The sequence below is a fragment of the Propithecus coquereli genome, unplaced genomic scaffold, assembly GCF_000956105.1.
Source record: "Propithecus coquereli isolate 6110/MARCELLA unplaced genomic scaffold, Pcoq_1.0 Scaffold165, whole genome shotgun sequence".
NCBI classification, from domain to species: Eukaryota; Metazoa; Chordata; class Mammalia; order Primates; family Indriidae; genus Propithecus; species Propithecus coquereli.
The window spans coordinates 899,295-924,714 of record NW_012141080.1 but is presented as its reverse complement, the minus strand read 5'-3'; the positions used below and the strand labels follow the sequence as shown (position 1 = coordinate 924,714).

The 25,420-nt window shown below is 51.0% G+C and overlaps 1 protein-coding gene across 2 annotated transcripts in view; it reads right to left on the bottom strand.

Moving 5' to 3' along the window:
• Positions 1 to 25,420, bottom strand: part of ST3GAL2 (ST3 beta-galactoside alpha-2,3-sialyltransferase 2) — a 52,727-nt gene that overhangs the window by 10,458 nt on the left and 16,849 nt on the right. For both annotated transcript variants that reach the window (XR_001137357.1, XM_012641550.1), the window contains exons 2-3: positions 6,968 to 8,308; positions 4,640 to 4,833 (exon numbers count right to left, since the gene is read on the bottom strand). Coding sequence is in view for 1 of the 2 variants with exons in the window: in XM_012641550.1 (XP_012497004.1) it covers positions 4,640 to 4,833; positions 6,968 to 7,306 (533 nt within the window). In the remaining variant the exon portion in view is untranslated. The remainder of the gene's footprint in view (positions 1 to 4,639; positions 4,834 to 6,967; positions 8,309 to 25,420) is intronic.

The following is a 25,420-nucleotide window of genomic DNA, read 5'->3' as shown; positions in this document are numbered from 1 at the left end:
ATATAATGGAATACCATGCGGCCATCAGAATGAATAACGTAGATTTACATGTGCTGGTAAAAAAAAAAAAAATAGCTATTCTATGAAAAAAAAAAAGTGATGTTAGTTGTCCCACTTCTTTTAATATATATCTTTTAGTACTTACCCTTACAGCACAGAAAACAGGAAAAAAGGAAGAAACAAAAACATACTTTTGTATATAAATAGAAAAAATCTAGAATAATATTAAAATTGTTAACAATTGGTTACTCTAAGGAAATGGGATGGGAAGGTTAACTTTTTTCTACCGTATGTATTTCTGTTTGGGTTTGTTTTTGGGTTTTGTTTTTTTTGAGACAAGGTCTTTCTCTGTCACCCTGGCTAGAATGCGGTGGCATCATCATAGCTCACTGCAATCGCCAATTCCTGGGCTCAGGCAATCCTCCTGCCTCAGCCCCCAGAGTAGCTGGGGCCACAGGTGTGTGCCACTACGCCTGGCTAATTTTTATATTTTTTGTAGAGATAGGGTCTCCCCCTCTTGCTCAGGCTGGTCCTACACTCCTGGCCTCAAGTGATCTTCCCACTTTGGCCTCCCAAAGTGCTAGGATTACAGGCATGAGCCACCGTGCCCAGCCTATTTGGGTTTCTTTAATAACTCACTCAAAAGTGTTTATTACTTTTATAATTTTTTTCTAAGAGACAGGGTCTTACCATATTGCCCAGGCTGGACTGAATTCAAATGTTGAACTCTTGGGCTCAAGTGATCCACCTCAGCCTCCTGAGTAGCTAGGACGACAGGTGTGTGCCACTGTGCCCAGCCTACTTTTATAATTTTAAAATATTTACTTATTTATTTTTTTGAGATAAGGACTTACTATATTGTTCAGGCTGGTCTTGAACTCCTAGGCTCAAGAGATCCTCCCACCTCAGCCTTTCAAGTTGCTAGGATTATAGGTGTGAGCCACCATGCCCAGCTTATAGTTTTTTTTAAAGAAAGAACATAACAGCCTTCCACCAGCTTCCACCTTACCTGGCTGCTCTGCCCTCTCTCCTTGAAGACAATGAAAATAAGATAGGAAGGTTAAGCACTCCCTTGGCCCCTGGGCTGGATGGAAGCCTCTATTCTGCTACCCCCAGCCTGTTGCTGCACTCCCCGTCCCTGTCTGCCCTTCCACTCCAAGGCCAAGAGGAATGCCCTGCATTCTGAGGGTGTCCTCCCTAGCTGTCTTTCAGGTGACACGCAATGTGCCATCTCTCTTGGTTTCCAGAGTGTGAGCACAGGCTTCCCATCTCCCTGCGTGTAGCAAGCCAAGGCAGCTTCTACTTCCTTTCAATTTGTGCAAAACACAGCGTAAGTAAAATCGAAAGCTCCCCTTTTTGGTAAGCATCTTACGTAAAAGATGAGCCAGCTGTTAAACACAAAGTTGTTGGTCCTGTCTTTTCTGCTAAGACTGTTTATGAGGACATTCCTGTCTCGCATAGATCACCTGGTACAGTCATGACCACCAAGGTGGGGTAAGGGTGACTGTAACCTGGACCTCCCCTGGGGACACCAAGACCCAGGAGGGAGGGAGAGAAGTCTTCAGTGTCTCTCCCGGCTTTGTGCTGCTTCTATACAACCAGCACAAACGTTCCCTGTCCTTGCAGCGGCTGGACCATCTGGCTGGCTGGGTGAGGACTCCCTGGGCTGAGAGGGCTCCCACACTGGCTGCCGCATTCCCATCACTCAGCGAGGGGACTGGGAGGGCCACGGGCTGTGCCGTCCAGGATGCCCCCCACCGGTCACATCACCATGTCTCCTACCTCTGTTTTTCCCTTCCCTTGAGGGACTGGAGGATGCTCTGGAGTGGGAGGCCCTAAAGCCTAGAGACTGAGTCTTTGTTCTTAACTACTTTAGTTCTAGTCTGGTTCAAGAAGACGCCTAGAATCTTCCCTACAGACCCCAACATGCTCTGTCCCCATAACAGGATCTAGCACCTGCCTCCCTCCCCAAATCCATGTCTTTTGATGAACTGCTCCTCTGCCTCCTTCTGGGTGCCCCTCTGGTCTCCTGGTCCTTAGGGTTCAGAGATACCATCTCCTAGAGGAACCAAGAAGTATCTTTTTCCATCCATGAATAACTCTTAACAGTTTGTGGGCTGCTATAGCTCCACACAAAGCCGGTGGCGTCCTATGGTCACCACAGCCACAGTCTGAATCTGCCTCCTGCCAGTCGCCCCGGGGTCTGTGAGGAACAAGCAGGCTGGGGAGGAAGCCTTAGCAGGGCATGGCCTCAGAGCTGGTAAGAAAATGTCTCTCCACTGCCTGGGTGACGGCAAGGGGTAAGCAGGAGGTGGAAGAACCGGGTTGGTGACACTCGGGTTGGCTGGGCCCTGGGCTGGGCAGGAGCTGGGGTCAAGGCGTACTCCTGCGAGGACCTAAGAAACTTCATCTCACCCGGTGGAGAGGCCGACCCGGTCCTGCAGATCAAAGGGCTGCAGCTGCCCCAGGTTGGCTTCCGAAGGGCCACCATCTGCCTCCTCCACTGAATTGGCAGCCCGAGCTTTCGTAAAGTCCCACCTCAGACCTGTCAGCCAGGATCACGCTGCCTGCTGCAGGGCCTGCCCCCTTCACTGCCTGCCACCGCTGGCCAGGCACCAGCTTCGAAATGTCTGGCAATGAAGGGAGCAAGAGGTCCCAGCAAAGTTTCACAGCCTCCAAGGGAAAGGGAAGGAACACGGCACTCTAATGGGGACAAGGTTTTGTTTTGAGGCTTCGATTCATTCTAGAGAAGCCGAGCCTTGGTAAGGGGTAGAGCAGGACAGAAAGGATGAGCCGTATCTCTGGGACTCGGGAGCAAAGCATTCTAGAAATCAATCTGTCCCTGGCTGCCTCCAGTGGCCAAAGAAGCTCTTCGGGGCAGGGGCACAGGCAGAGGGGACGTGCTCTCTTGTTTAGGGGTTGGTGTCTGGCTGCCTAGTTCCTTTCTTTCATTCATCTATTTATGGGGTGCCTACTATCTCCCAGGCACTGTTCTAGAAGCTGTGGATATATCCGCTGGCCAGCTGAGGCAGGAACAGCTCAACTCCATTTGGGTAGTCGGCAGGGCTCAGAGGACATACAGGATGAAGAGGCGGCAGCTGGGGGGAGGAGGAACTGGTGGGTCAGCACATCGTGTCACTGTAACTCAGCTCAGCTCCCCCAAGGGGTCTTCACTGGTCTTGTTTCCAGGACGGGAAGCCTCCCCACTGGTTCCAAACCAAGACATGCCTGCGAGCAGAGCCCCTCCACTGCCATCTGGCTCCCTAGACCAGGAGACCGCCAATCACCACCTGGGTCACCCCTTCCAGAAAGCGATTCTGGGGCCCACTCCAAAACACCTCATCTCCTAGCCTGACCCCTGTAAGGGAGCATCTGCAAATTTCTTTCTTCCATCCAGCCTGCCCAGGTATCACCAAAGTGTCACAAGCAGCCAAACCTTTTGGGTCAACAGGGGCTCTACCCTGGAGCTTCCCAACCATCACTGAGGTGCCTAGTGAAGCTATCGCTTGGTGCAGGTGGCCAGGAAGGCAGGCGCTTCAGGCACCTGAGAGCATTTTCCTGGGCTTCCCAAGTGCCCCAGGGCCCTACTGGAGTGATGGATGCCTCATCCCCCAACCTCGGCCACTGTCTCTGGGTGGAGAGAGGCCCCTCTCCAGCTCCCTCCCATTTGGGGAGCTAGCAGTTGCAGACAGGGATATTCTCAGGTGGCTCTGGGGTCCTGGATGGGGTTCATTCTCCTCTCTGCCCCATTGGCCACCATTTCCCAACATGAGGAAGGTCTTGCAAGGACTGTTCAAAGCCTCAGAGACATACTGCTGCCTCAGTGTTGCTATGGAGACAGCAACAGTTTCTAAGACAAAGCCCTTCCTTCCGCCTCCTGGGAAACCTGGTCTTTCTGCAATGCTCATCCTGAGACATGCAATGAAAACTGGGCATTTCCAGCATCTCTAGTCTTCAGGCTCTTTCTCCACCAAGGAGGGGGGTGGAAGGACCCCACCATGGCATTTCCTGTCCCCAGCCAAGAAAGGAAGTTGAAACACACAGGCTCAGGAGCAGAGAGCAGCCCGTGACTCCCTGTTCACGCCCAGCCTTGGTTGCTCTGCGTCCCTGTCTGGACCAAACGCCCTTCCAACCCTCCTCATTGCCTCAAGCTGGGCACAGATGTCTCTGGGATAAATGGGCCCAGAGCAAGCAGTAAACGGCTCCTTTTGCGCCCAGGACCTCTGTCCTCTGTGACTCTGCCAGAAAGAATCACCTGTTGCTATGAAACAAGATGCTAGTTTGGTTTGGGGCCCTTGCTCCTGCCCAACTGTTGGGGAGACCAGGGGGGTAGGAAGGGCCTCTAGTGGGATTTTTCACCAAACATCAGCCAAGAGTCTGGTTTCAGCTCTTTTCAGAGAATTAGGAGCCTTGGAAACTGGGTGTTGGCCTCAAGCAAAGTTCAGCTTTGGAATTCTGCCTCCCCATCCACTGCCAACGGACAAAGGAGAGCTGAGCCTGTCCCGGAAGGATCTAGGTGTCAGGGTCCCACAGCAACCCCGCAGCTGGCAACCCATACCCTGCCAGACAAGGCCAAGGAGGCCAGAACCCCTCCTGGAGGCTTGTCTGGGGCCCACCCGCAGGCTCCACAGGGGCTCACCTCATGATGAAGTTGTGTCCGTCCACGTCCTGCCCGTAGCCAGAGCCCCGCAGGTTGCCCGAGTTCCCCACCACGGCACAGCGCCGGCACTGGTGGGGGTCCCGGACGCGGTAGGGGTTCTCCCCCGGTACGATCTGGAACAGCTTCTCCAGCACCTCGTTGGTGTTGTGTGATTTGAACTGGGGCTGCAACATCTGTGGAGGGAGCACAGAGGCGTGTGAGCAGGGAGGGGCTCCGGCCTCCCTTACTCTGTCCTTGGTCCCTAGTGTCCGTGCACACAGACCTCTTTACCCAGAGCTCTGGCAGGGACTGGGGACTCTCTCTGAGCAGCAGGATCCACCTCTCTCTCAACAGCAGAGTCCCTGGTTATATGTGAGTCTCACTATCAGGCAGCTGGGGCCCTGCTAGTCACAGAGCTGCTCTGAGGCACTGGAGGGCGCTCGGGTCAAGGTGCCAGGCAGCACATTCTCCAGGGACCCACGGGCAGAGCAGGGCAGCTTCGCTTGGGGGCTCCTTCCCAATCGGCCTACAGGCGCTGACCCTGGGACTCAGCCTGGTGGCTGGCGGCTGCCAGAGCTGCTTCCAGAGCAATATTCATGGGATACCAGGAGCTGCTCCCGGAGCCCTGGGGAAGGGCAGGGAAGCATGTAAATTCTTTCAGAGCCAGAATGGCTGGAACAGAACTGGTTCCCCCTTCCCTGCAAGAACAGGGGTGGCAATCAAATGCCTACAGGCCAGGCAGGTAACACCAGGAGCGAAGGGCTGGTGGGGCCCTCGGCAAACAGGAGATCCTGTGCCCCGTCAAACAGGGGCAACTTCAGCCGAGCATTGCCGTGTGGGAGCGTGAGCCCAGAAGGGCCAAATTTTCCAATTTTTCAAGAGAAGCTAAAAATATGGACTTCATGTGAAATATCCTGATTTCTAAATGTTGGTAACTAATGCAGTATTTTTAAAACATTGAGTGAGCTGGACTTGGCCCAAGGGCCACCAATTGGTAATGTCAAAATGAGGGTTTTAACATACTCTGTGGATGGAGCCATAACTCCATGGGTTTGTGGCTGAGCAGGAGCTGCTCAGGGGATCTGTCTGGACAGGGAACGTGGCTCTGAGACAAGAATTCCCAAGTTCATGGCAAAAGGGGGTGGCTGTGGGGCGCAGGGGAGAAACATATTGGCCGCTGAGTTCCACCCTGTGGGCAGGAGGCCTGGCCTGTTCATGGGGCATCCACCTCTGCCCAGAGTCCGTTCCTGGCCCTATATGGCCACCACTGAAACTATGACCTTGGGCAAACCCTTGGTACTCTCTGAACCTTGACTTCCCCCATAAATGAAGGCCATGACTCTGAACAACAGGCAGGACACTTTGAGGGCTTCCCTCAGGGGCTCCTTCCCAATCAGCTTTTCAGGGGTACCCCATGGGGCTCCTGGTGACCCCCCCTCTGCAGACCCCAGTCTTGGGCACTCTGGGCTGAAGACAGGTTCTATGGAGTGGTTCAGATAAGCCTGATCACAGGAGCTCATCCTCACACTGTCCCTGAACTGAGAAAAAGGCAAGTCATGCTCCCTGAGAGCTGAGCAGGGAATGCAGGGAGCCGGTGGCGGGCCCCACCCTGGACCCCACCCATATGGCAAGCAGATGGCCTGCAGAGGCTGGGGAGCGATGCTGCAAAGGCCGGATGAGGTGGAGGGAATTAGAAGCAGCAGAAAGGTGGCCCACTGGAAGGACGGGAGGACCTACACACAGAAACCCCCAGCCTTCGGCTCCCTTGAGCAGGATACGATGCTTTCTCTTCCCAGACGGAAAGAAGTCTTTTCCAGCAATTGTAAAGAACCAAGCAAGTGGCTCTTGTGGTGTTTGCAATTATTTTGAGCCGACATTTACAAATTAGGATATTTAGTTTAAAAATCTGGATTTCTGGGTCCTCTTAAAAGGTCAGCACATGCAGCAGTGTGGGCTGCATCCTTGCACAGCAACAACCGGTGGAGCCCGGGGCTGCCTCCTTCACAAAGGCAGGCCTCCCCAGGCAGTGCTCCTCCCTTCCCACCGTCTTCTCCCTGAGGACCTGTCCTCTCGCCAGGCCACCTGCCCGGTGCAGTAGGCACTTCTGGTTTATGCCTGGCTCCTAGGGCACTAGAAAATAATAGTTCTCTCTCCTTCCAGGTCAAAGCTTGCTCTGCTCTCCAGTCATCTGTGATTCTAGCATATGGCTCTGGGGGCCATAAGGCAGCCCAAATCCAAGAGCGGGCTCTAAGAGTGACTCCCAATCAGAGGGACAGATCCCTGGAGAGGGGGTGGCAAAGGGGAGGCAGGAGGGGCCACAGCGCTCACCATCCACCACCTCTGGACATCCGGGGGAAGATCCATGTTCTCTCGGGTCCAGACGGGGGAAATGTTGCTGTCGAAGTGGCTGTCAAACCAGTCGGAGGTGCCCGTGTCGCCCATGCAGCGGCGGCAGGCACAGCTCTTGCCCGCGAGCCCCTCCTTGCTGAGGCGCTGCAGGCCGGCATAGCCGGGCACCAGCTTCACCCGGTGGGTGCCCCCCAGGGTCCCCGAGTCCAGGTAGGGCAGGGTGGCCATGCTGTGGTGCGAGTAGGTGAAGAGCAGGGACATGATGAACACCAGCAGGAAGGCCACGGAGAGGAACCACACCCGCAGGGAGCACTTCATGGTGCCGGCGGGGAGGCAGCCGTCACCGCGGCCACTCCTTTCCCAGCCCGCTGAGGGGCCAGCGACGGCACAGTCTGCCTATTCTGGCACCACGTGCAAAGGGCATAGGGGCACGTGCCGCGGCAGGGGTCCCTCGCCCACACCCTCCTTCACGGTAAGGAGAAAGCACGTCAGCAGGAGTGGCTGCCCTGTCCCTGAGCCACTCAGGCCCCTGCTTAGGGCTTCATCGGGTCTCTCCGTCACTAGCTGGGCCACAGAGGCTCTGCCTGTCCTACTGCCCTGGTGAGGGGGAGGTCAGTCCATCCCAGCCCTCTAGTCCCTTGGGATTTCTGGCTGCCGGCTCTGGGGGGCCCCCTCTTTGGTGGCTTGAAACAATCCAGTCTGGAGCAGTTGGGGTCCTTGTGGTTCATGGGCAGACACTGAGGCGGCCCCTCGTCCCCTGCAGCGGGGAAGCCCTCGTCCTCCGATTACAGCAGAGAGCGCGTGGGCTTCAGGGGGCCTGGGTTCCCCACAAGAGTCATCCCCAGCTTGGATGGCCCAAACCCTCTGCCAGAGGAGGGCAACCAGAACCCAACCCTGAGAAGAAAAAAAACAGGAAGTGCCGGGGCTGTCAGAAAACTGTGATAGAAACCAAGATCCTCCTTATGTTAGGTTCTGCCCTACTGCTTCCCATCCGAGGTGCTGGTCCCCTCTCCCGGTGGCCACAGCCCCAGCTGTAGTCGCATAGGGGTTGCGAAGCTTCTGCTCCTGCGGTGGGGTCCTCTGGTGCTGGGAACAGCTGCTGCTCAGGCGGGTGCCGCGTCCAACACCGTCTCATCAGCCGAATGTGCGTCAAGCTCCCCACCAGGGCGCAGGCCTCCTCCCTGGTGTTGCTAGCCGAGGCTGGGCGGCTGCTCTGCCCATCCCCGCTCCCCTGAGGCCAGCCTGTCTTGCCGTTAGCTCACGGTAATCCCCTGGCAGGTTCCCCTCACTTGCCAGGCGCCAGGCTGCCACAGCACGACCCTGAAATTGCAGACAGGACAAATAATGTGCAGATAGGTCACACAGGCACCCAGGCTCTGCTCCAGCCCCACCCCCAAGTCCCAGAGGGACAAAGCTAGCAGTAGAGGAGACGCCCACTTAATCAGAGCGTGGACAAAAGCAAGGGCTCTCCCCTCTAACTCCGCACAGATAGCATCGCTCTGTCTGACTGCAGGGCTTTGGCGGACTAGATTAGCCCTGCATCCTCGCTTCTTAGGCCAGACGGCAAACAAGGAATGGGGTAAAGTAATTTTCCTAGAATCACGCAAGTCCCTGAAGTACCAGGTTTACAAAGTTCCGAGTCCAGCTATGTGCAGTTAATTTCAGGTGAGATGTAAGAGAAAATGGCCCAGAGAAGATCCCAGGGGACTGTGAACACTGGCTCCCTGACACAGTGCTCTGGAGGCCCCGTGGGAGGCCCCTCCCAGAAAGAAGGATGGGCTGGGCCTGGTCCCTGTGACTGTCCCTGTCCTCTCGGCTGTGGATTACAGAGGCGGCATTGCTGGGTAAGCCTGGTGAACCATGAACAATCCTCCCAGCTCTGGTGCTGGGGGAGGATGGGGCTGTGTCAGGAGATGGGGTTGCTGGGCTCAATACCACACCACCAACTAGCCCTCTGGGCAGCAGCCTCCATCTATCCGTATACTAGGGACGAAAAGAACTGCGGGGTCCCTGGGAGCACTTGCAGCCTGAGGCCCCGTGCTGCCCTGAGCAGGCAGGAACAAGGAGAAGAGGCCGCCTGCGGGGCAGTTTGGGTATCAGCGCTGAGGAAAGGAGCCTGAGTCCACAGCAGCACAGGGGAGCCTCAGCAAGAGCTGGAAAGCACGCTGAGAGGGGAGCCCTGAGCACTGCCCCACCCAGGAGAGTCCTGTGAACAGGGCCACCTCCCCTCTCCCCCTGGTCCCCTCTGCAAATCTGGCAAGCCCGGGTTCTCACCTGGCCCCTGGCCCGACAGCCCAGCCCGGCTCCCTCTCCTTGCTAAAGCTCTAGCCCTTCCAGGGTCCTCTGGCTGCTGCCAGCAGCTGCAGAGAAGGTCCCTCAGGCTCTGTGTTCAAGAAACCCAGCTGCCCTCTCCACTTGTGGCGGCTTAAATTTCTAAGGCCAAGCCAAACCACAAAGCCAGCAGGGAACGGAACTAGCACATGGCAGTAAGGAGGACGTTATCCTGGGTGGCAAGACAATGTTCACCCAGCATCAACAATGAAAAAGTGAAGGAACTTACCAAAGGCCACAACCTTGTGAGTGCAGGTGAGCTGGGGACAGCCGGGGCACAGAAGGAAGCCCATGAGCTCTTTGAACCACCCAGGGCTTGAGGGTGAGAGGGGAGGAGACACACAGAGCTGGCTTCTGAGGTCAGGAGTGAGGCCCACCATGGGCTCTCATCCACAGAGACCCCAACAGCACTGGCTCAAATGTGCTTCTCCCAATGTCCCACTGTACCCACTTAGCAGGTCCCGCTCTGGGCACAGCCTTGGCTGAATGGTCTGTAATTAGGAAGCCAGGTCATGGTCTCTGCTGGCTGTCCCTTTGCCCGCTGCCATGCCCAGTGCCCAAGGAAAAGGACTCAGCATTTCAGGGTCCTGCTCCCAACTTCCAGAGAACTGGGGAGAGCCAGTCCTGAGCCAGGTGGCCCTGGGAGGCAGAGTCCTTGCAGGCTGGGCCAGTGGTGGGAGTGAGGGGCCTCAGCTGGGGACACCTGGCTTCTGGCAGGGCTGCCCCACTGTGGCCACTACAGGCGGGGCCTGGGCAGAAGCTGGCACAGGAAACAGCTCAATCAAGGAAGTCACTAACTCCCTGGGATTCTAAATCAACACGGGGCACCGGAGGTAACTGCTCTGCCTGCTGAGGAGAGGAACATCCCTGGTTTCAACAACACATTTGGGAAGAGCACAGAAGTGGAGCAGCTGGCAAAGTCCTCTGTTTTGGGAACCCCATGTCCAGGCTGTTCCTGGGAGCTTAAGCTGCTCTACTTGTGTTGAGAGCAAATGGAGGCACAAGGACAGGCTAAAAAACATCGGACGCCCCTAGACATGCACTGAAACTCCCAGAAGTCACCCAGCACTGACCCTCGCACGTCTCCTTCCCACCTGTTAAGTCTCCGTACCCCTCAGCTGCCCAAAGCCTAACTGGGATCGCCCCCTTCATTCAGGATAAGCCCATGTATACCCGGATATAAAAAGCTCAGGGGAGGGCACTTTGGCATCAGCCCCCACTCCTGGTGCCAGCAGAGGGATGCGGGCCAGTATTCCTGGGCCACCTGGCTGGTGGAGGAGCTTGTGAGCACACTCGGCAGACACTGAGGGGCCAGCGCTGGGCCAGGGAAGCAGGGTGGAACAGGACAGGGTGCACCCAACCCTGTCCTCGGAGAGCTTATAGTCTAGCGGCAAATACAAAGACACAGGCAATTACAGAGAGCCGGGAGAGAGAGCCGGAGTGCAAAGGGCTTCAGGAGGAAAGCAGCCTGGCCTGTTAAAAGCACAGCAAGGCCAGCAAGGCAGGGAGGATGTCAGAGGGAAGCCGGGAGGCTTGGAAGGCCAGAGGAGTTCAGATTTATTATGAATCTGATGGGAAGGTTTTGAGGAGGGATGTGTTGCAACCTGATTTATATTTTAAAATGGACCTTGGAGCAATTTTTTCTTCCTTAAGAGACCAGGTTTCGCTCTGTTGCCCAGGCTGGAGTGTAATGGCATGATGATAGCTCACTGCAGTCTCTAACTCCCGGGCTCAGGTAATCCTCCTGCCTCAACCTCCTACATAGCTGGGACTATAGGCGCACACCACCATGCCTGGCTAAGAGACACGGTCTCGTTATGTTGCCCAGGCTGGTCTTGAATTCCTGGGCTCAAGCGATTCTCCCACCTTGGCTTCCCAAAGTGTTGGGATTACAGGCGTGAGCCACGGCGCCCAGCCTAGTACACCATAACTTATTGTTGACCACAGTCACCTTGCTGTGCTATCAAATATTATTCACTCTATCTAACTATCTAACTGTATTTTTGTGCCATTAACCATCCCTACTTCATCCTCCCCGTCCCCACCGTCGTTCCCAGCCTCTGGTAACCATCATTGTACTCTGTCTCCATGAGATCAACTGTTTTAATATTTAGCTCCCGCATATAAGAACATGTGAAATTTGTCTTTCTCTGGTTGCCTTATTTTACTTAACGTAACGTTCTTAAGTTCCATCTATGATGTGGCAAATGACAAGATTTCATTCTTTTTCATGGCTGAATAATATTCCACTGTGTATACGTACATTTTCTTTATCTATTCATCCACTGATGGACACTTAGGTTGATTCCAAATCGTGGCTATTGTGAATAGTGTTGCAATAAACATGGGACTGCAGACATCTTTTCGATACACTGATTTCCTTTCTTTTGGATATATACCTAGCAGTGGGGTTGCTGGGTCATATGGTAGATCTACTTTTAGTTTTTTGAGGAACCTCCATACTGTTCTCCATAGCAATTGCACTAATTCACGTTCCCACCAACAGTGTTTGAGGGTTCTCCTTTCTCCACATCCTCGCCAGAATTCATTATTGCCTGTCTTTTGAATAAAAGCCATTTCAACTTGGGTGAGATGATATCTTATTGTAGTTTTGATTTGGAGAAAATATTTTTTTTAAAAAAACTAACAGTATCGACTTTGGAGAGAATGTGGAATAGTAAAAACACTTAAGACAGCAGTGGTGGGAACAGAAAGTGGTAGAACCCTTTGGAAAATAATTTGACATTAGTTAATAAAGATGGACATGAGTATATCCCGGTTGTTTTTTTTCTTTTTGAAAGAGGAAATAAAAGTCATCTTTCTTTTTTTTTTTTTTTTGAGACAGAGTGTCACTGTGTTGCCCGGGCTAGAGTGCCAGGGAGTCATCCTAGCTCACAGCAACCTCAAACTCCTGGGCTCAAGCGATCCTCCTGCCTCAGCCTCCCGAGTAGCTGGGACTACAGACATGCGCCACCATGCCTGGCTAGTTTTTTCTATGTATTTTTAGTTGTCCGATTAATTTCTTTCTATTTTTAGTAGAGACGGGGTCTCGCTCTTGCTCAGGCTGGTTTCGAACTCCTGAGCTCAAACAATCCACCCACCTCGGCCTCCCAGAGAGCTAGGATTACAGACGTGAGCCACCGCACCCGGCCTAAAAGTCATCTTTCTCACATAAAATATGGTGTGAGAAGAGAATGAGAGATAAGATTAACCCAGTCGTCCCAGGTTAATGTGTTTTATGACTTTCCATGTGTGTAGTCATCCTCAGAGACTGTTTTCTTCTTCAGGTTTGGGTGGAAGGAATGGTTTCTCACCCAGAGGTATTTGGGTCAATAAACTGCAAAGTCAGCGAGTTCCGACTGCTTGTCATGCTGAGCAGATCTGAAGTTTATGCTGAACCCCAACAATGGGGTTAAAATAGCGTTTCATGGTTCCTCAAAAATCTCACTTAGGTGACTCTTGCCCCCACTTGATACAATCCTTTTTTTTATGATTAATTCATATATAATAAAATGCAGAAATCTTTCAATGTAAAGCTTGATGCATTTTTCCCTATGTCTACACTGGTGCAACCACCTAGTTTAAAATATAGAACTTTTCCACCACTTCAAAAAGTTCCCTTTGCTCCTTGCCAGTGAATACCCACTGCTCCACCACTCCTCTGACTACTATCACCAGAGGTTAGATTTGTCTGCTCTTGAACTTCATATAACATGCACTATATACTCGTGTGTGTCTGGCTCCTTTTGCTTGGCATCATTCATTTGGAGATTCGGTCACGTTGTTATACACGTGTCATTAGTTTGTTCTTTCCATATTTGAACACTTGAATTGCTTCCAGCTTTGGGTGTTATGACTAAAACTATATGAACTTCTCATTCAAGTCTTTTTGTGGACACATCCTCTCATTTCTCTTGGGTAGATACCTGGGAGTAGAATTGCTGGGTCATCGGGCAGGCATATGTTTAACTTGACTAGAAATTATCAAATAGTTTTCTAAAGTGGTTGTAGTATTTTGCATTCCCACCAGTAATGTATGAGAGCTCCATTTGTTCCATGGCCTTGATATTTTCAATCTTTTTAATTTCAGGTATTCTGGTGGGTGGCTAGCAAACTCTGGTATTTCCACTACCAGGTCTGTATGAACCTCTGCACCAGGAGACCTGTACGGCACTGTGTGATAGCTGGAAGCTGCAAACAACCCGAATGTCTGTCAGAATAGAATGAACTGTAGTATATTCGTGCCGTATAGTAAATGGAAAGAACTCCAGTTTCAGACATCAGCAGGGATGAGTATGACCCAAACACCATTATGTTGCACAAAAAGAGTAAGTCATGAATAAATGCTCACAGCATGAATCCATGAAAAGTTAAAAAATATGCAAAGCTAAGCAAGACATTGTGTATGCCTCTATTTATAGATAATAGAACAATAGAGAATATCAAAGAAACAACACAAGATTCAGGAAATTCCGCTGGAGGAGGAAGGAAGGTAGATAACATCAGAGAGAGGCCCACAGCGGCTTCAGCAGTACTGGGTGATGGACTCCTTAACCCGGGTGGTGGGTACAAGCACATTTTTTATGGTTATTCTTTAAAGAGCACACATATGATACATACTATTTTGAATATGTGATGCATTTCATAATAAAATCTAAAATTATTTTAGGTTAAAACATGCTTTATTAAGGGACTACTCTGGCTGTTGTACGAGGCTAGCAGAGAGACCAGAGGGGAGCTGTGGCCATACCCCAGGCCATGGAGGTGGTGAGAAGCAGCTGGATATACTCTGAAGGGGCAGATGGAAGGTGCAGGGGGTGGGGGGAGGAGGTAGACAGGAACCAGGGAGACACAGAGGCTGTGGCCTGAGCAACATGCTTGAGGGGGGTGTCATTCACTGATACAGAAAACACAGGAAATTAATGGGCTTGTGTGGGGAAAAACAAGAGTTCTGTTTGTGAGAGATTAAATATAAGATGCCTTTTAGACATCCATGTGCAAACGGCAATAGGCAGTGACACACACCTGTCTGAAGCTCATGGGTAAGGTCAGAGTTAGAAGGATACATGTGAAAGTCATCACTGCCCAGTTCATTTTTACTTTTATTTTTTTTGAGACAGAGTCTCGCTTTTGTTGCCCAGGCTAGAGTGAGTGCTGTGGTGTCAGCCTAGCTCACAGCAACCTCAAACTCCTGGGCTCAAGCGGTCCTCCTGCCTCAGCCTCCCGAGTAGCTGGGACTATAGGTACATGCGCCACCATGCTCGGCTAATTTTTTATTTCTATGTTTAGTTGACTAATTTTTTCTATTTTTAGTAGAGACTGGGTCTCGCTCTTACTCGCTCTTACTCTCAAACTCCTGAGCTCAAGGGATCCTCCCGCCTCAGCCTCCCAGAGTGCTAGGATTACAGGCGGGAGCTATGGCGCCTGGCCTCAGTTCATTTTTAAAACTACAGGACCAGAAGAAATGAGCTAGGGAGGGCCTGACATGGACAAGAGAAGGAAGCCCCAGACAGAGCCCAGGGCACCCCAATGTCTGAAAGAGAGGCCAGCACAGAGCCAGGAAAGAAACAGCCAGTGAGGCAGGGGGAACACCAGCCCTGTGTTTGGGAAGCCAAAGAAGAAAGAGTTTCAAGAATGAAGGAGGAATTAACAGCGTTAAATGTTGCTGAAAAAGTAATGTGAGAACTGAGAACTGACCACTGGATGGAGGTCAGTGGTGACCTTTGCAAGGGCTGATGCAGGAATACGGCAAGATGAAAAAGGCCAACAAGCACAGGAAAAGATGCTCAACGTCATCGGTCATCAGAAACGCAAATGAGAACCACAATAGGACACCACCTGTCACCCACCAGGATGGCTGTAATCAAAAAGACAGACAATATCAAGTGCTAGTGAGGATGGGCAGACACTGGAGCCCTCATATTTAGCTGGTGGGAATGTGAAATGGTGCAGTCATTCTGGCAAACAGTCTAGCAGTTTCTGAAAAGGTTAAACACAGTCACCATATGACTCAGCAATTCCACTCATAGGTATATACCCAGGAGAAATGAAAACTAGGTCCACAAAAATACCGGTACACAAAAGATTTGCAGCAGTATTATTCATAATAGCTCCGAAGTGGAAACAACTCAAAGTTCTACCAACTGATAGACAAACAAAATGCAGTATACCCCCTACAATGGAATATTATTCAGGCATCAAAAGGAATGAAGTTGTGACGCACCCCACAGCATGGATGAACCTTGAAAACACTGTGCTAAGTGAAAGAAGCCAGCCACAGAAGGCCTCGTATTGGGTGATTTACATGAAATGTGTAGAATAGGCAAATCCATAAACACGGAACGGAGATTATTTTTTGTCAGGGGTTGGGGGATGGGGAGAGTGGGGAATGACTGCTAGTGGTTTGGAGTTTCCTTTCAGGGTGATGAAATGTTCTAAAATTGCTTGTGGTGACGGTTGCAGAACCATGTGAACAGATGAAGAGCCACAGACTTGTATGCTTCAAATGGATGAGCTGTATGGTATGTGAATTATATCTAAACAAAGATGTCATTTAACAAGGAGGGAATGGGATGTCACAGAGTGGAGTGGGGTTCGGTTGGGAGATATTACAGAACGTGTGTACACTGATGGGATGCATCAGCAGAGAGGAAGAAATTTAGGACGCAGGAAAGGGAGCTGAGAAGCAAAGCCCTTAGCAGGGAGGTAGGATCAGGTGCCCACCTGGAGAGAGGCCACCTGCGGGACAGGAGGCAAAGCAGAGGAGAGGGGCACAGACAGGGAGGAGGGGCTGGAGATTCACAAGAGATCAGACATGAAACAGCCTTCTAAGAGAGGAGGGGAGTAACGAGGAAAATGTAGTAGGTGGCAAGGCAATGCTAGGGTCTTGTAAGAGCGTTTGTGGTCACAAATTTGGCAAATTTGAGGAGACCATTTAGCAACAAACATCCCCTGAATGGCTGGTCTGTCTCGCGTTGCTGAGGCTGAACAGAGACTGGCAGCCAGGATCCAGGAGGGTCAGGAGAGCAAGGCTCTTGGGGAGTGGATGAGCCCATCTCCCTGCAACCCCCCAGCTGCCACCAATCAGGGAGTGCACGCTTGAGCTACTTCCACCAGGACAAGGAACCAGGAAGCTCGAAGGAGGCCCTCGCCAGCTCAAAGGTAAAGGGAAGGAAAAACAAAAGCAATGGATTGAGAAGCAAAGGGTGCCCCAAAGGAGAGCAGCGGGGACTGTTTTGGAAGCTGTAGCAGCTTTAGAGCCATTCTCGGTCAGATCCCAGGAGACAGCCATCATCGAATTAACCTAATGAAGCACAGGATAGCAGGCCTCAGACCAGCACAGCTGAACACAACCTTCTTGGCAGGCAGAGAAAAGAAACGTCAAAATAAGGCACTGGGGATGGGGGGATGGGGATGCTTGCTTCTGGGAGGGACAGGAGAAGGAGAAAAGCCTGGCCCAAGACTCTGAAGCAGCCCCCCTTTCCACCCACTTACGCACCGTCTGAGGATGTGTCCCAGTGCCTCGCTCTAAAGGCAGCAAGCCACAGACTATTACCTGAGTGGCATGATGCTTTATGAATCTCTGAGCATTTGCAGGGGACAGCCTCTCATTTGGTATTCTCAGGAGTCCCAGGACTGGCTGACAAGGTCAGCCAGGCGGAAGTGAAGATGCTTTAACGCCCCGCCAGGTCTGATGACTTCAAGTCCACTGCTCCTTCCACAGCGCCCACTGCCTTCCAAACAGGCTTTTCCACTAATGGGGGTACAACCATCAAAAGGTTCCCTGTGCCCCAGATCCCACCAGTGTAGCAACCCAGCAAACTCCCTGCCTCCTGAGTGAGGCAACAGCCACCTCTGGCAGAAGATGCCCTGGATGGCGGGGTGGGGAGGAGGGGTGCATATCAATTATCATCTTGAAAAAGAAACCAAAAGCCCCTCCCTTGCCCACAACTCAAACCCAGTGAGACACGCCCTTGACCTGAGAACTGGTTTCTTCACCTCCACTGCTTGGTTAACTGAAGTTATCTGCATTGCAACATCGTGGCACAGACGGCTCAGAGCTATCCTAATGACTCAGACCCTTTGTGCTCCCCGGTTACAACTCCCTGGGCAGCCCCCGCCTCTCTAGCCCCTGCCCTCCTGCAGGACACCTGGCCTTGACTTGATATTCAGCCTGAAATCCCAGCTCTGGCATCTGTGATGCTGCCCAGCTGGCAGCCAAAAAACCGCAAGGAAAGAAGAGCTAACATATTTCTTCAAACCTTAGATCGTACGTAACTTGGGCTAACTTTCAGTGAAGTTCTAGAAAAGTGCACCATCAGTCTTCATTGCAAGAGGACCCATGCTACATCCTAAGAATTGGCCTCTGAGGGGAGGAACGCTGGGCCCTGAGGCACGGTGAGGGGATGGGGGGGGAGTTGGGAGGTGGGTCCCTCCAGATCAATCACTGCTCTACCCCACACCTGCTCCTTCAGGAGGACGCCCATATGCCGTTTGTGTCGGGGTGGGCAGGGGACGCTGCTGTCCATGCCTACACTAAGGCAGGAAGTCAAGTCTAGAAAAAGTTACCTCAGTAGCTGGACAGGCAGGCAAGATACAAAGAGTTGGGGAGAGAGGGAAAAGCATAGGGCAAGGACTAGAGAGCAGTTTATAGAACAGAACCACCAGGGTGGGCAAGAGCCCGTGGTTTCTGCTGAGTCCCTGATTCCTGCTGACCAGGTCTCTCCACGCTCCACACCACTTCCCATTTGCTTTCTAATGCATCTGATAGTCTGTTTTTTTGTTTTTTTTTTTTAAAACAAATACACCAGTTTAGGCCGGGTGTGGTGGCTCACACCTGTAATCCTAGCACTCTGGGAGGCCGAGGTGGGAGGATCACTTGAGGTCAGGAGTTCGAGACCAGCCTGAGCAACAGTGAGACCCTGTCTCTACAAAAAAGAGAAAAATCAGCCAGGCGTGCTGAGCACTTGTAGTCCCAGGTACTAGGGAGTTTGAGGTTGCAGTGAGCTACGATGATGCCACTGCACTCTAGCCCACCCAAGTGACAGAGTGAGAGAGATTCTGTCTCAAAACAAACAAAAACAAAAAAACCCACTAGTTTAATCTATTATACTTACTATTTGGATTTATGTTACCAATTTACTTTGTGTTTTGTCTACCATTTTTTCTTCAGGTTTTTTTTCTTTCCTGACTTTTGTTGGAATGGCACTTTACTTCCACCCCCACCTTTTTTTCCTTCCTGCTTTGGAAATCATATGCCTCTTCTTTCGGTGATTATCTTACATTGTTAGCATATATACATATATACATTTTCCTGATGGAGTCTAGTTTTTTGGTAATGCCATTCTTAAATGGCAGAAACTTGCTGTGACTTAATAACAAAATTCCTTAATTTATTCTATCTTATTCTCCCCTGATAATATGGTCTACAATTCTAGTTTTCTTTCTTTTTTTTTTTAATTAAAAGCCCGTTTAGATCCTGGTTTTTTGTCTGTGTGTTTTGCCATCTGGGGCAGGCTCTGCTGGCTGCCTACCAGCAGCCACTCTCTCTTCTTTTCTTGCCAAGAGAATCCTGATTTGTTCAGGCAGCTAAGGACCCAGTCCCAGGAGATGACGCAAGACTGGCCAAAGCCAACCACAGCCAACCACAGCAAGCGTGTTCCTTTTTCACCAGGAATCGGTCTGAGAATGGACTAGCTCAGGCCAATGAGACCTAAGGAGCTATCTGCTAGGGCTACCTTGGAAAGATTCTCCTTCCCAAAACAGAGGCACATAAAGAGAGAAAGCATCCTTTCTCCTGACATCTCCCTGGCTCCTTGCTTGGGGTGTTACAGGGTCTGGAGTGGCCGCAGCACAACCATGATGAGCGACATCTTACGCTGTGAGCGTGGCAGAACGGAAAGACCCAGGGCTGGTACTCAACTACTGCCCCCACCCTGGAGCTCCCTACCTCACTCTTCTCATTCAACATGTCTTGTAGTTTAAGTTACTGCGGGTTATTCTGTAACTTGCATCCTGATACACTGTTAGTAGTTCATTAAGTTTACCAACCTAATGTGTCAATTGCTCTGCTCACTGTTGGCTCTGGCAACCCACTCTTTCCTCCTGGGTTTACATTTCTTACTGAAGTACATTTTGAATAGTTCTCTTAGCAAGGGTCTGTAGGTCACAAGTGTCTGAAGATGTCCAGAAATACCTTTATTTCACCTCATTCTTGAATGATAGCTGGACATGGAATTCCCTTAGCTTCTCCAAGACATTGCTCTATTATCTTCTGGCATCTAATGTTGATGAGACGTTGTCACTCTAATTGTCGATCCTTTGAATTCTTTTTTAACTCTGGTAGTTTTTAACATTCTCTTTATTTTTGTCTGCAGTTTCACTATATTATGCCCAGTGACATTACTTACCTTGTTTGATGTTCATGCTGTTTCTTTAAGTCTGGAATTCTCAGCCTTTCTCTCTCCAAATATTATTTATTTGCCATTTCCTTTATTCATATTTGGAATTCCTACTAGACACATGCTAAAGGCTCTCAATCTGTCCTCCATGTGTAGGGTGCATTCTAGATGAATTCCTCAATATTATTTTGAATTCATGAATTCTCTGTTCTGTGTACAGGCCAGAGTTATCCATTGCTTCAAATTCTAATGATACTAGTCTTCATTTCTAGAATTTTTAATAAGTACTTTTCTATATTCACATATTCTTTATTCTTTCATCATTTCTTTTTTTTTTTTTAAAGAAAGGGTCTTGCTATATTGCCCAGGCTAGTCTCAAACTCCTGGCCTCAAGGGATCCTCTCACCTTGGCCTCCCAAAGCACTGGGATCCACCATAAAAAGCTCCCTTTCTTTTATTTACTAGATTTAATGTTTGCTTATCTCCTTGAGGGCCTTTAATTAGCAATAATCGTGCCTCGGATAAACCTCATTGGCTACGATACTGCCACTGCATAAAGCTATCTTTGAGGGTCTTTACGTATACTAAAGACATTTTCCAATTACTCTGTTGTTTTCATATCTTCTAGAGTAAATTCTTCTTTAATTTTATTTGTTTTTTTTTCACATTATTTTTTCTTATGTGTTTCAGAACTTGTATATAAGCTCATGTCAACATCTCTCTCATATTTTACTTTTCCCTACCTATCTGGGGGTTTTCACATTTGGCTCCCCAGTTCCCTCGAGTGCCTCAGGCTAGAACACATCTTGCAGCAGCAGCTCAGCTTAGGTCCAGGCTGTAAAGTTATGTCTACCTTAAGTAAGCATCGTTAAAATAAGCCATAGACGCAGGAAATGGTCGGTAGCAACCTTTTCCAGCCTACTTTCCCAGCAATGTACTAGCTCTAAATCCATGCTTCAAGTGGAGTACTTTCTAGCTGTTACCCCAAATTTCTGCTTCCAGACTCAGAGACCAGCAGACCTGCAGCCTCGGCCCTTTCTTCTTTGTATTCCTGTTCCATTTCTCATCCACAGGGATGTTTATCATTTTATGTGTGGTGGGGAGTGGGAAGAGGGAGAGTGTATGACTATGTTTTTGGAATTTTATCTTTTTATGTATTACTGCTATGTGTTTAGAGTATAAATTTATAGTGTCATCTTGACTGGATGAATTGGATTCTACTATTCGTATCAGGGAACAGGGGATCTCTGCCAACACCAGTCTCTTGGGAACGGATATCAAACCATCTCTAACAAGATTCATAGAACTCCAGCCAACACAACGAAGGAAGCGGACTGAGATACCCTGGCGTAAGCTGATCAAAAGTCTCAATTAAAACTGCTCTCCTATTCCCACCTACCTTCATCCCAGTCTACAGTGGGATGGGGTGGGATCTTTCAGATATGATCTGAGCAGGCCTTCACAGACAAAGGCAACCCCAGCCTTCAGCCCTCCTCCACGCCACCTGACCATTCTGTCTTTCACCTGCGCTGGTGAAACATGTGTATTGGCCATGTGGACATCCATGATGTACGGCCCTTGAGACTCTCCTTCCAGTCCCCAGCCTGTAGTTCCAATGCACGTCATAAAAACTGTGCATTCAGGAGGCAAATTCCAGTCCAGGCTGTAACGGAACAGCAAATTACTTCTAATTTCCTGACCAAGATTCTTTTTTTTTTTTTTTTTTTAAGAGACAGGGTCTCGCTCTGTCACCCAGGCTAGAGTGCAGTGGTGTGATCATAGCTTACTGCAGCCTCGAACTCCTGGGCTCAAGGGATCCTCCCGCCTCAGTCTCCCAAGTAGCTGGGACTATAGGCGAGTAGCTGGGACTATAAGCGCACCACTGCGCCTGGCCACACAAAGGTTCTTCAGCAATCGAAAGGCAGCAATCTTGCCTCCACCCTCTTCCTATCCAGTGATCTCTGTGTTTGTAACTGCTGACCACCACTTTGACTCCCTAGTCACTGTAATCTACTTTTTTGACTTTCTGACCCTTTCTTGCCTATTTCTTCCAGCTGCTAATGCATCCTGAAGGATCTTTCAGTCCTCTCTGCTTCTTTGCCTCTCTACTGTGCACCAATCTTGCTCAAACCTGAGAGTCTGCCCCTCTAGCCTGGGTTCTGTATTCTCGATGGCCTCTTTGGCACGTCTACATGGCACATCAGACTTTAAATAAACTCACCATCTTCCTGCATTCAAAAGCATGAGATGGGTGCCCTTACTCACAGGGCCAAGGTCAGGCTCCTTAACACAAATAGCATTCAGAGATCCCCAAACCAGGCACTCCTCCCAAGCCTCATCTCATCACACCCTTCCCTCCAGGGATCATGAACCAATTTGGATCCCACGCCAAATCTGGCCCACATTTAAGATCCTACACTGCAACTAAAAGACATGTATTTATCTGTCTCCCTCACTTATAAACTCTAAGGGTACAGAGATCACGTTATTCAATTTCTAACTCTGTGCCACTGTAGGGCCTAGCACGGTCCTGCATATACAAGGCATCAGTAAATGTCTGCCTAACGGAAGATCATCTCTCTATATAAGCCCTGGGCTATCAGAATCAGAAAAAATAATGGTTACGAAAAAAGGCTTTGAAAACCATTTTTACAAATTATATAAGTATGCAGATGGAAGTGATAATTATATTCTGCCCCCACTCTTCTGTCTCTGACATTCTAGAAGAGAGAACTTTCTCTAACTTCTCTTGGACCACCCAGAAACGTGGGGCCTCAGGTACAAACCAGATTTAGCAAATCCGAGGCAGCAGGAAAGGGCTGTGTCTGCAAAAGCTAAAGCAGCTACCTGGACCGTGGGGACAGTGGGAGGGCCCTGCTCTTAAGTTCCTGCCAGCACACACGCCAGGGCTGCTAACATGGGATTCTCACGGGCACTCCCCTAAGGACTGCAGGCTGCAGCCCTCCCAGCGGTAGCATCATCCTAGCTCACAGCAACCTCAAACTCCTGGGCTCAAGCAATCCCCCTGCCTCAGCCTCCCAGTAGCTGGGACTACAGGCATGTGCTACCACACTTGGCTAATTTTTTGTTTTTAGTAGAGGCAGGGTCTCCCTCTTGCTCAGGCTGGTCTTGAACTCCTGAGCTCAAGCAACCCTCCTGCCTCGCCCTCCCAGAGTGCTAGGATTACAGCTGTACACCACTGTGCCTGGCCAACACATGGATTCACAATCTGGCTTTGCCACTTGTCCGCTATCAACTATTGAAGCTCTCTCATCTGTGTCCTCTTCTGTCACATGGGAACAGCACCCATCTTGACAGAGTTCTGTAAGGATTAGAGGCATAACACTCCTAGCTCCATGCCTATGGTCCTGGGTTGGGCAGCTTGAGAGCCACAGTTCTCCTGGGCTGGAGCCCTGTGGCCATGGATAGGCACCTGGAGGCAAAAGCCCCTCTTGCACAGCCCTGGCTCCGGTTAGTCAGCACCTCACCCCCAGCCAGCCTCCCCAGGCCTGCAACTGCCTTCCTTGCTCCAGAGCTTCCTTTCCTAACCATGGGCACTGTCCCCCACCCTGGCAGGTGCCAGCTTCCAGGAAGGATGAGGCTTCAGAGCCAGCTCTGCCTCGGTTGGCCCTTGCCCCCCGGCTGAGCAGAGCGTTGGGTCCACCCAGTGGGTCACGGGGTCTGTCACCTCTTCTCCAGCCCACACTTCATCCACACACAGCAGCGGCCTGACCTAGCTGGTCCGAAACAGCTGAGGCCCATTCACAGTTGCCCACCCCTGTGGCTCTCTAGCCACAGGTCAACAGGGAGTTCTAGAAGAGACTAAGTTTATACGGGGTTTCTCTGCAGGGCTGAAAGCCTCAGACATTAAGAGAGGCAGAAGACAGGTGGAAGACCCTGAAGGTAAGAGATGGGGAGAAATCTGAGTGCCTTTGGGGACTTTTGGAAGAGCAGGGAGTGAGAGCTGGGGTTTGGACCTTCACCTCCCAGCTCTGCCCTCTGACTGCCTCCAAGGGGCAATTAATTAAACTGGACCATACCCACCTCCCACACAGTCTGCTCTGATTTCCTTTAAAGACAGGGTTCCAAGTGCCAGGGGGCTTGGCTATTCATCACTGCTTGTGATTCTGACCTCAGTCACACCATGGAGGTACGATAAAGAGCCACCAAGAAGCTGTCAGGGTCCTCCTTTTCCTTCTGCGCTTGTCTGCATGTCTGGAGTATGCTTTAAATCGCAAGAGAAAAGCAGAGGATGCCTTTGTTCACCAAATACTGATCAACACCAGGGAGTGGCAGCCAGCCTGGGAAGAGCCTGAGCCCCACCTCCTTGCCAGGGGCTGCATCACTGAGCCCTTAGCAAAGCCCTTCTTTCTACTGCCTTGTGGCTCCTTTCTGGAAACAAGCCAGCAGCCAGCTTCCCGCTCTGTCAAGCAGCACAGCAATGGGGCTCCTCTGTTTTCAGGACTTCCTGCAACCCCTCCAGCCTGCTACAAAGCCAGGGCTCCTTGACTTGGACAGCCAGCCTTCCTCCAGGAGGGCTGCCCTTCTAAGGCTATGCCAGGGGCAGCTGACCTCAGAGACTAGCATCCCAGGGCCCAACCACAGGCTTCGCTCTCTTTAAAGGGGTGGAGCTGGTAACGTGCTCCCACGATCTCTCCCAGAGCAATGAGTGTTGGTGCGGAGAGCAGAGCCTGGCTTTGAGCAGGAGGCAAGCAACATCCCCACTTCACAGCCTCCCCGGGGAACAAGACCACACTCCCCATCAAACTCACCCTCCTCAAAGTGAGCCCTCCTTGCTCCTCCAAGAACACGGGTCAGTCCACTCCTCCCTAACCCCTGGCTTCCCCAGACACACACACTCAGTAGCCTGGTTTGGGAGGACCAGGTTGGGTCTAAGAGGGTTGGAAGAGAGTCCCATGGCATTCCACTGTCTTCTGTGTTTTCACCAGGCAGCCTTCAACCCTCTCCTCCCTAACCCGTACACCCACGGGCAGGAAATCAGCCAGTGCTGACAGCCCCCAACAGCAGACAGGCTTCCTGGCGCAATCCTACGCAAGGGCACACAGCATGAGAAGGAAGCTCCGGGGGCTGGGGACAAACAGCAAATGCTGTCGCACAGAGCTGAGCGAGGGCGATCCACACAGAATGCTGGAGGGGGCAGGTAAGGCATTCCCTCTCCAACTCCCAACTCTTGGATATCAACATCAGGAGTTACTGAATCTGATCACTCTTTCCCTCACCTGGGGGAAAGGAATGGGACTGTGCTTCTCTTTTCCACCAGTGCCCTCTCTTGTCCCTTCCCAAGCCCTGACCATGGCAAAGGGCTCTGGTCTGGTTTCTTCCCTCCCTCCACTTGTAAACTGTGGAAGGCTAGATACTCTGGAGTAGGCTCAGGCCTGTCAGACCCCAGCAGGGGCTGATGGAGAAGGACTAAGCAAGGGTACACATGAGTCCTGCCCACACCCACCAAGGGAAGGGAGGCTATGTCTTAGAAAGCCTCCAGGCCACAGTCTCTGCAGCCCAGAGTTGAAGGACTGGACTTAAAAATTTGAGACCGGACTAGGCAACATAGCAAGACCCCCATCTCTAAAAACAAAAGAAAAAAAATTAGCCAGACGTGGTGGCACGTGCCTGTAGTCCTGGCTACTTAGGAGGCTAAGGCAGAAGGATCGCTTGAGCCCAGGGGTTCAAGGCTAAAAAA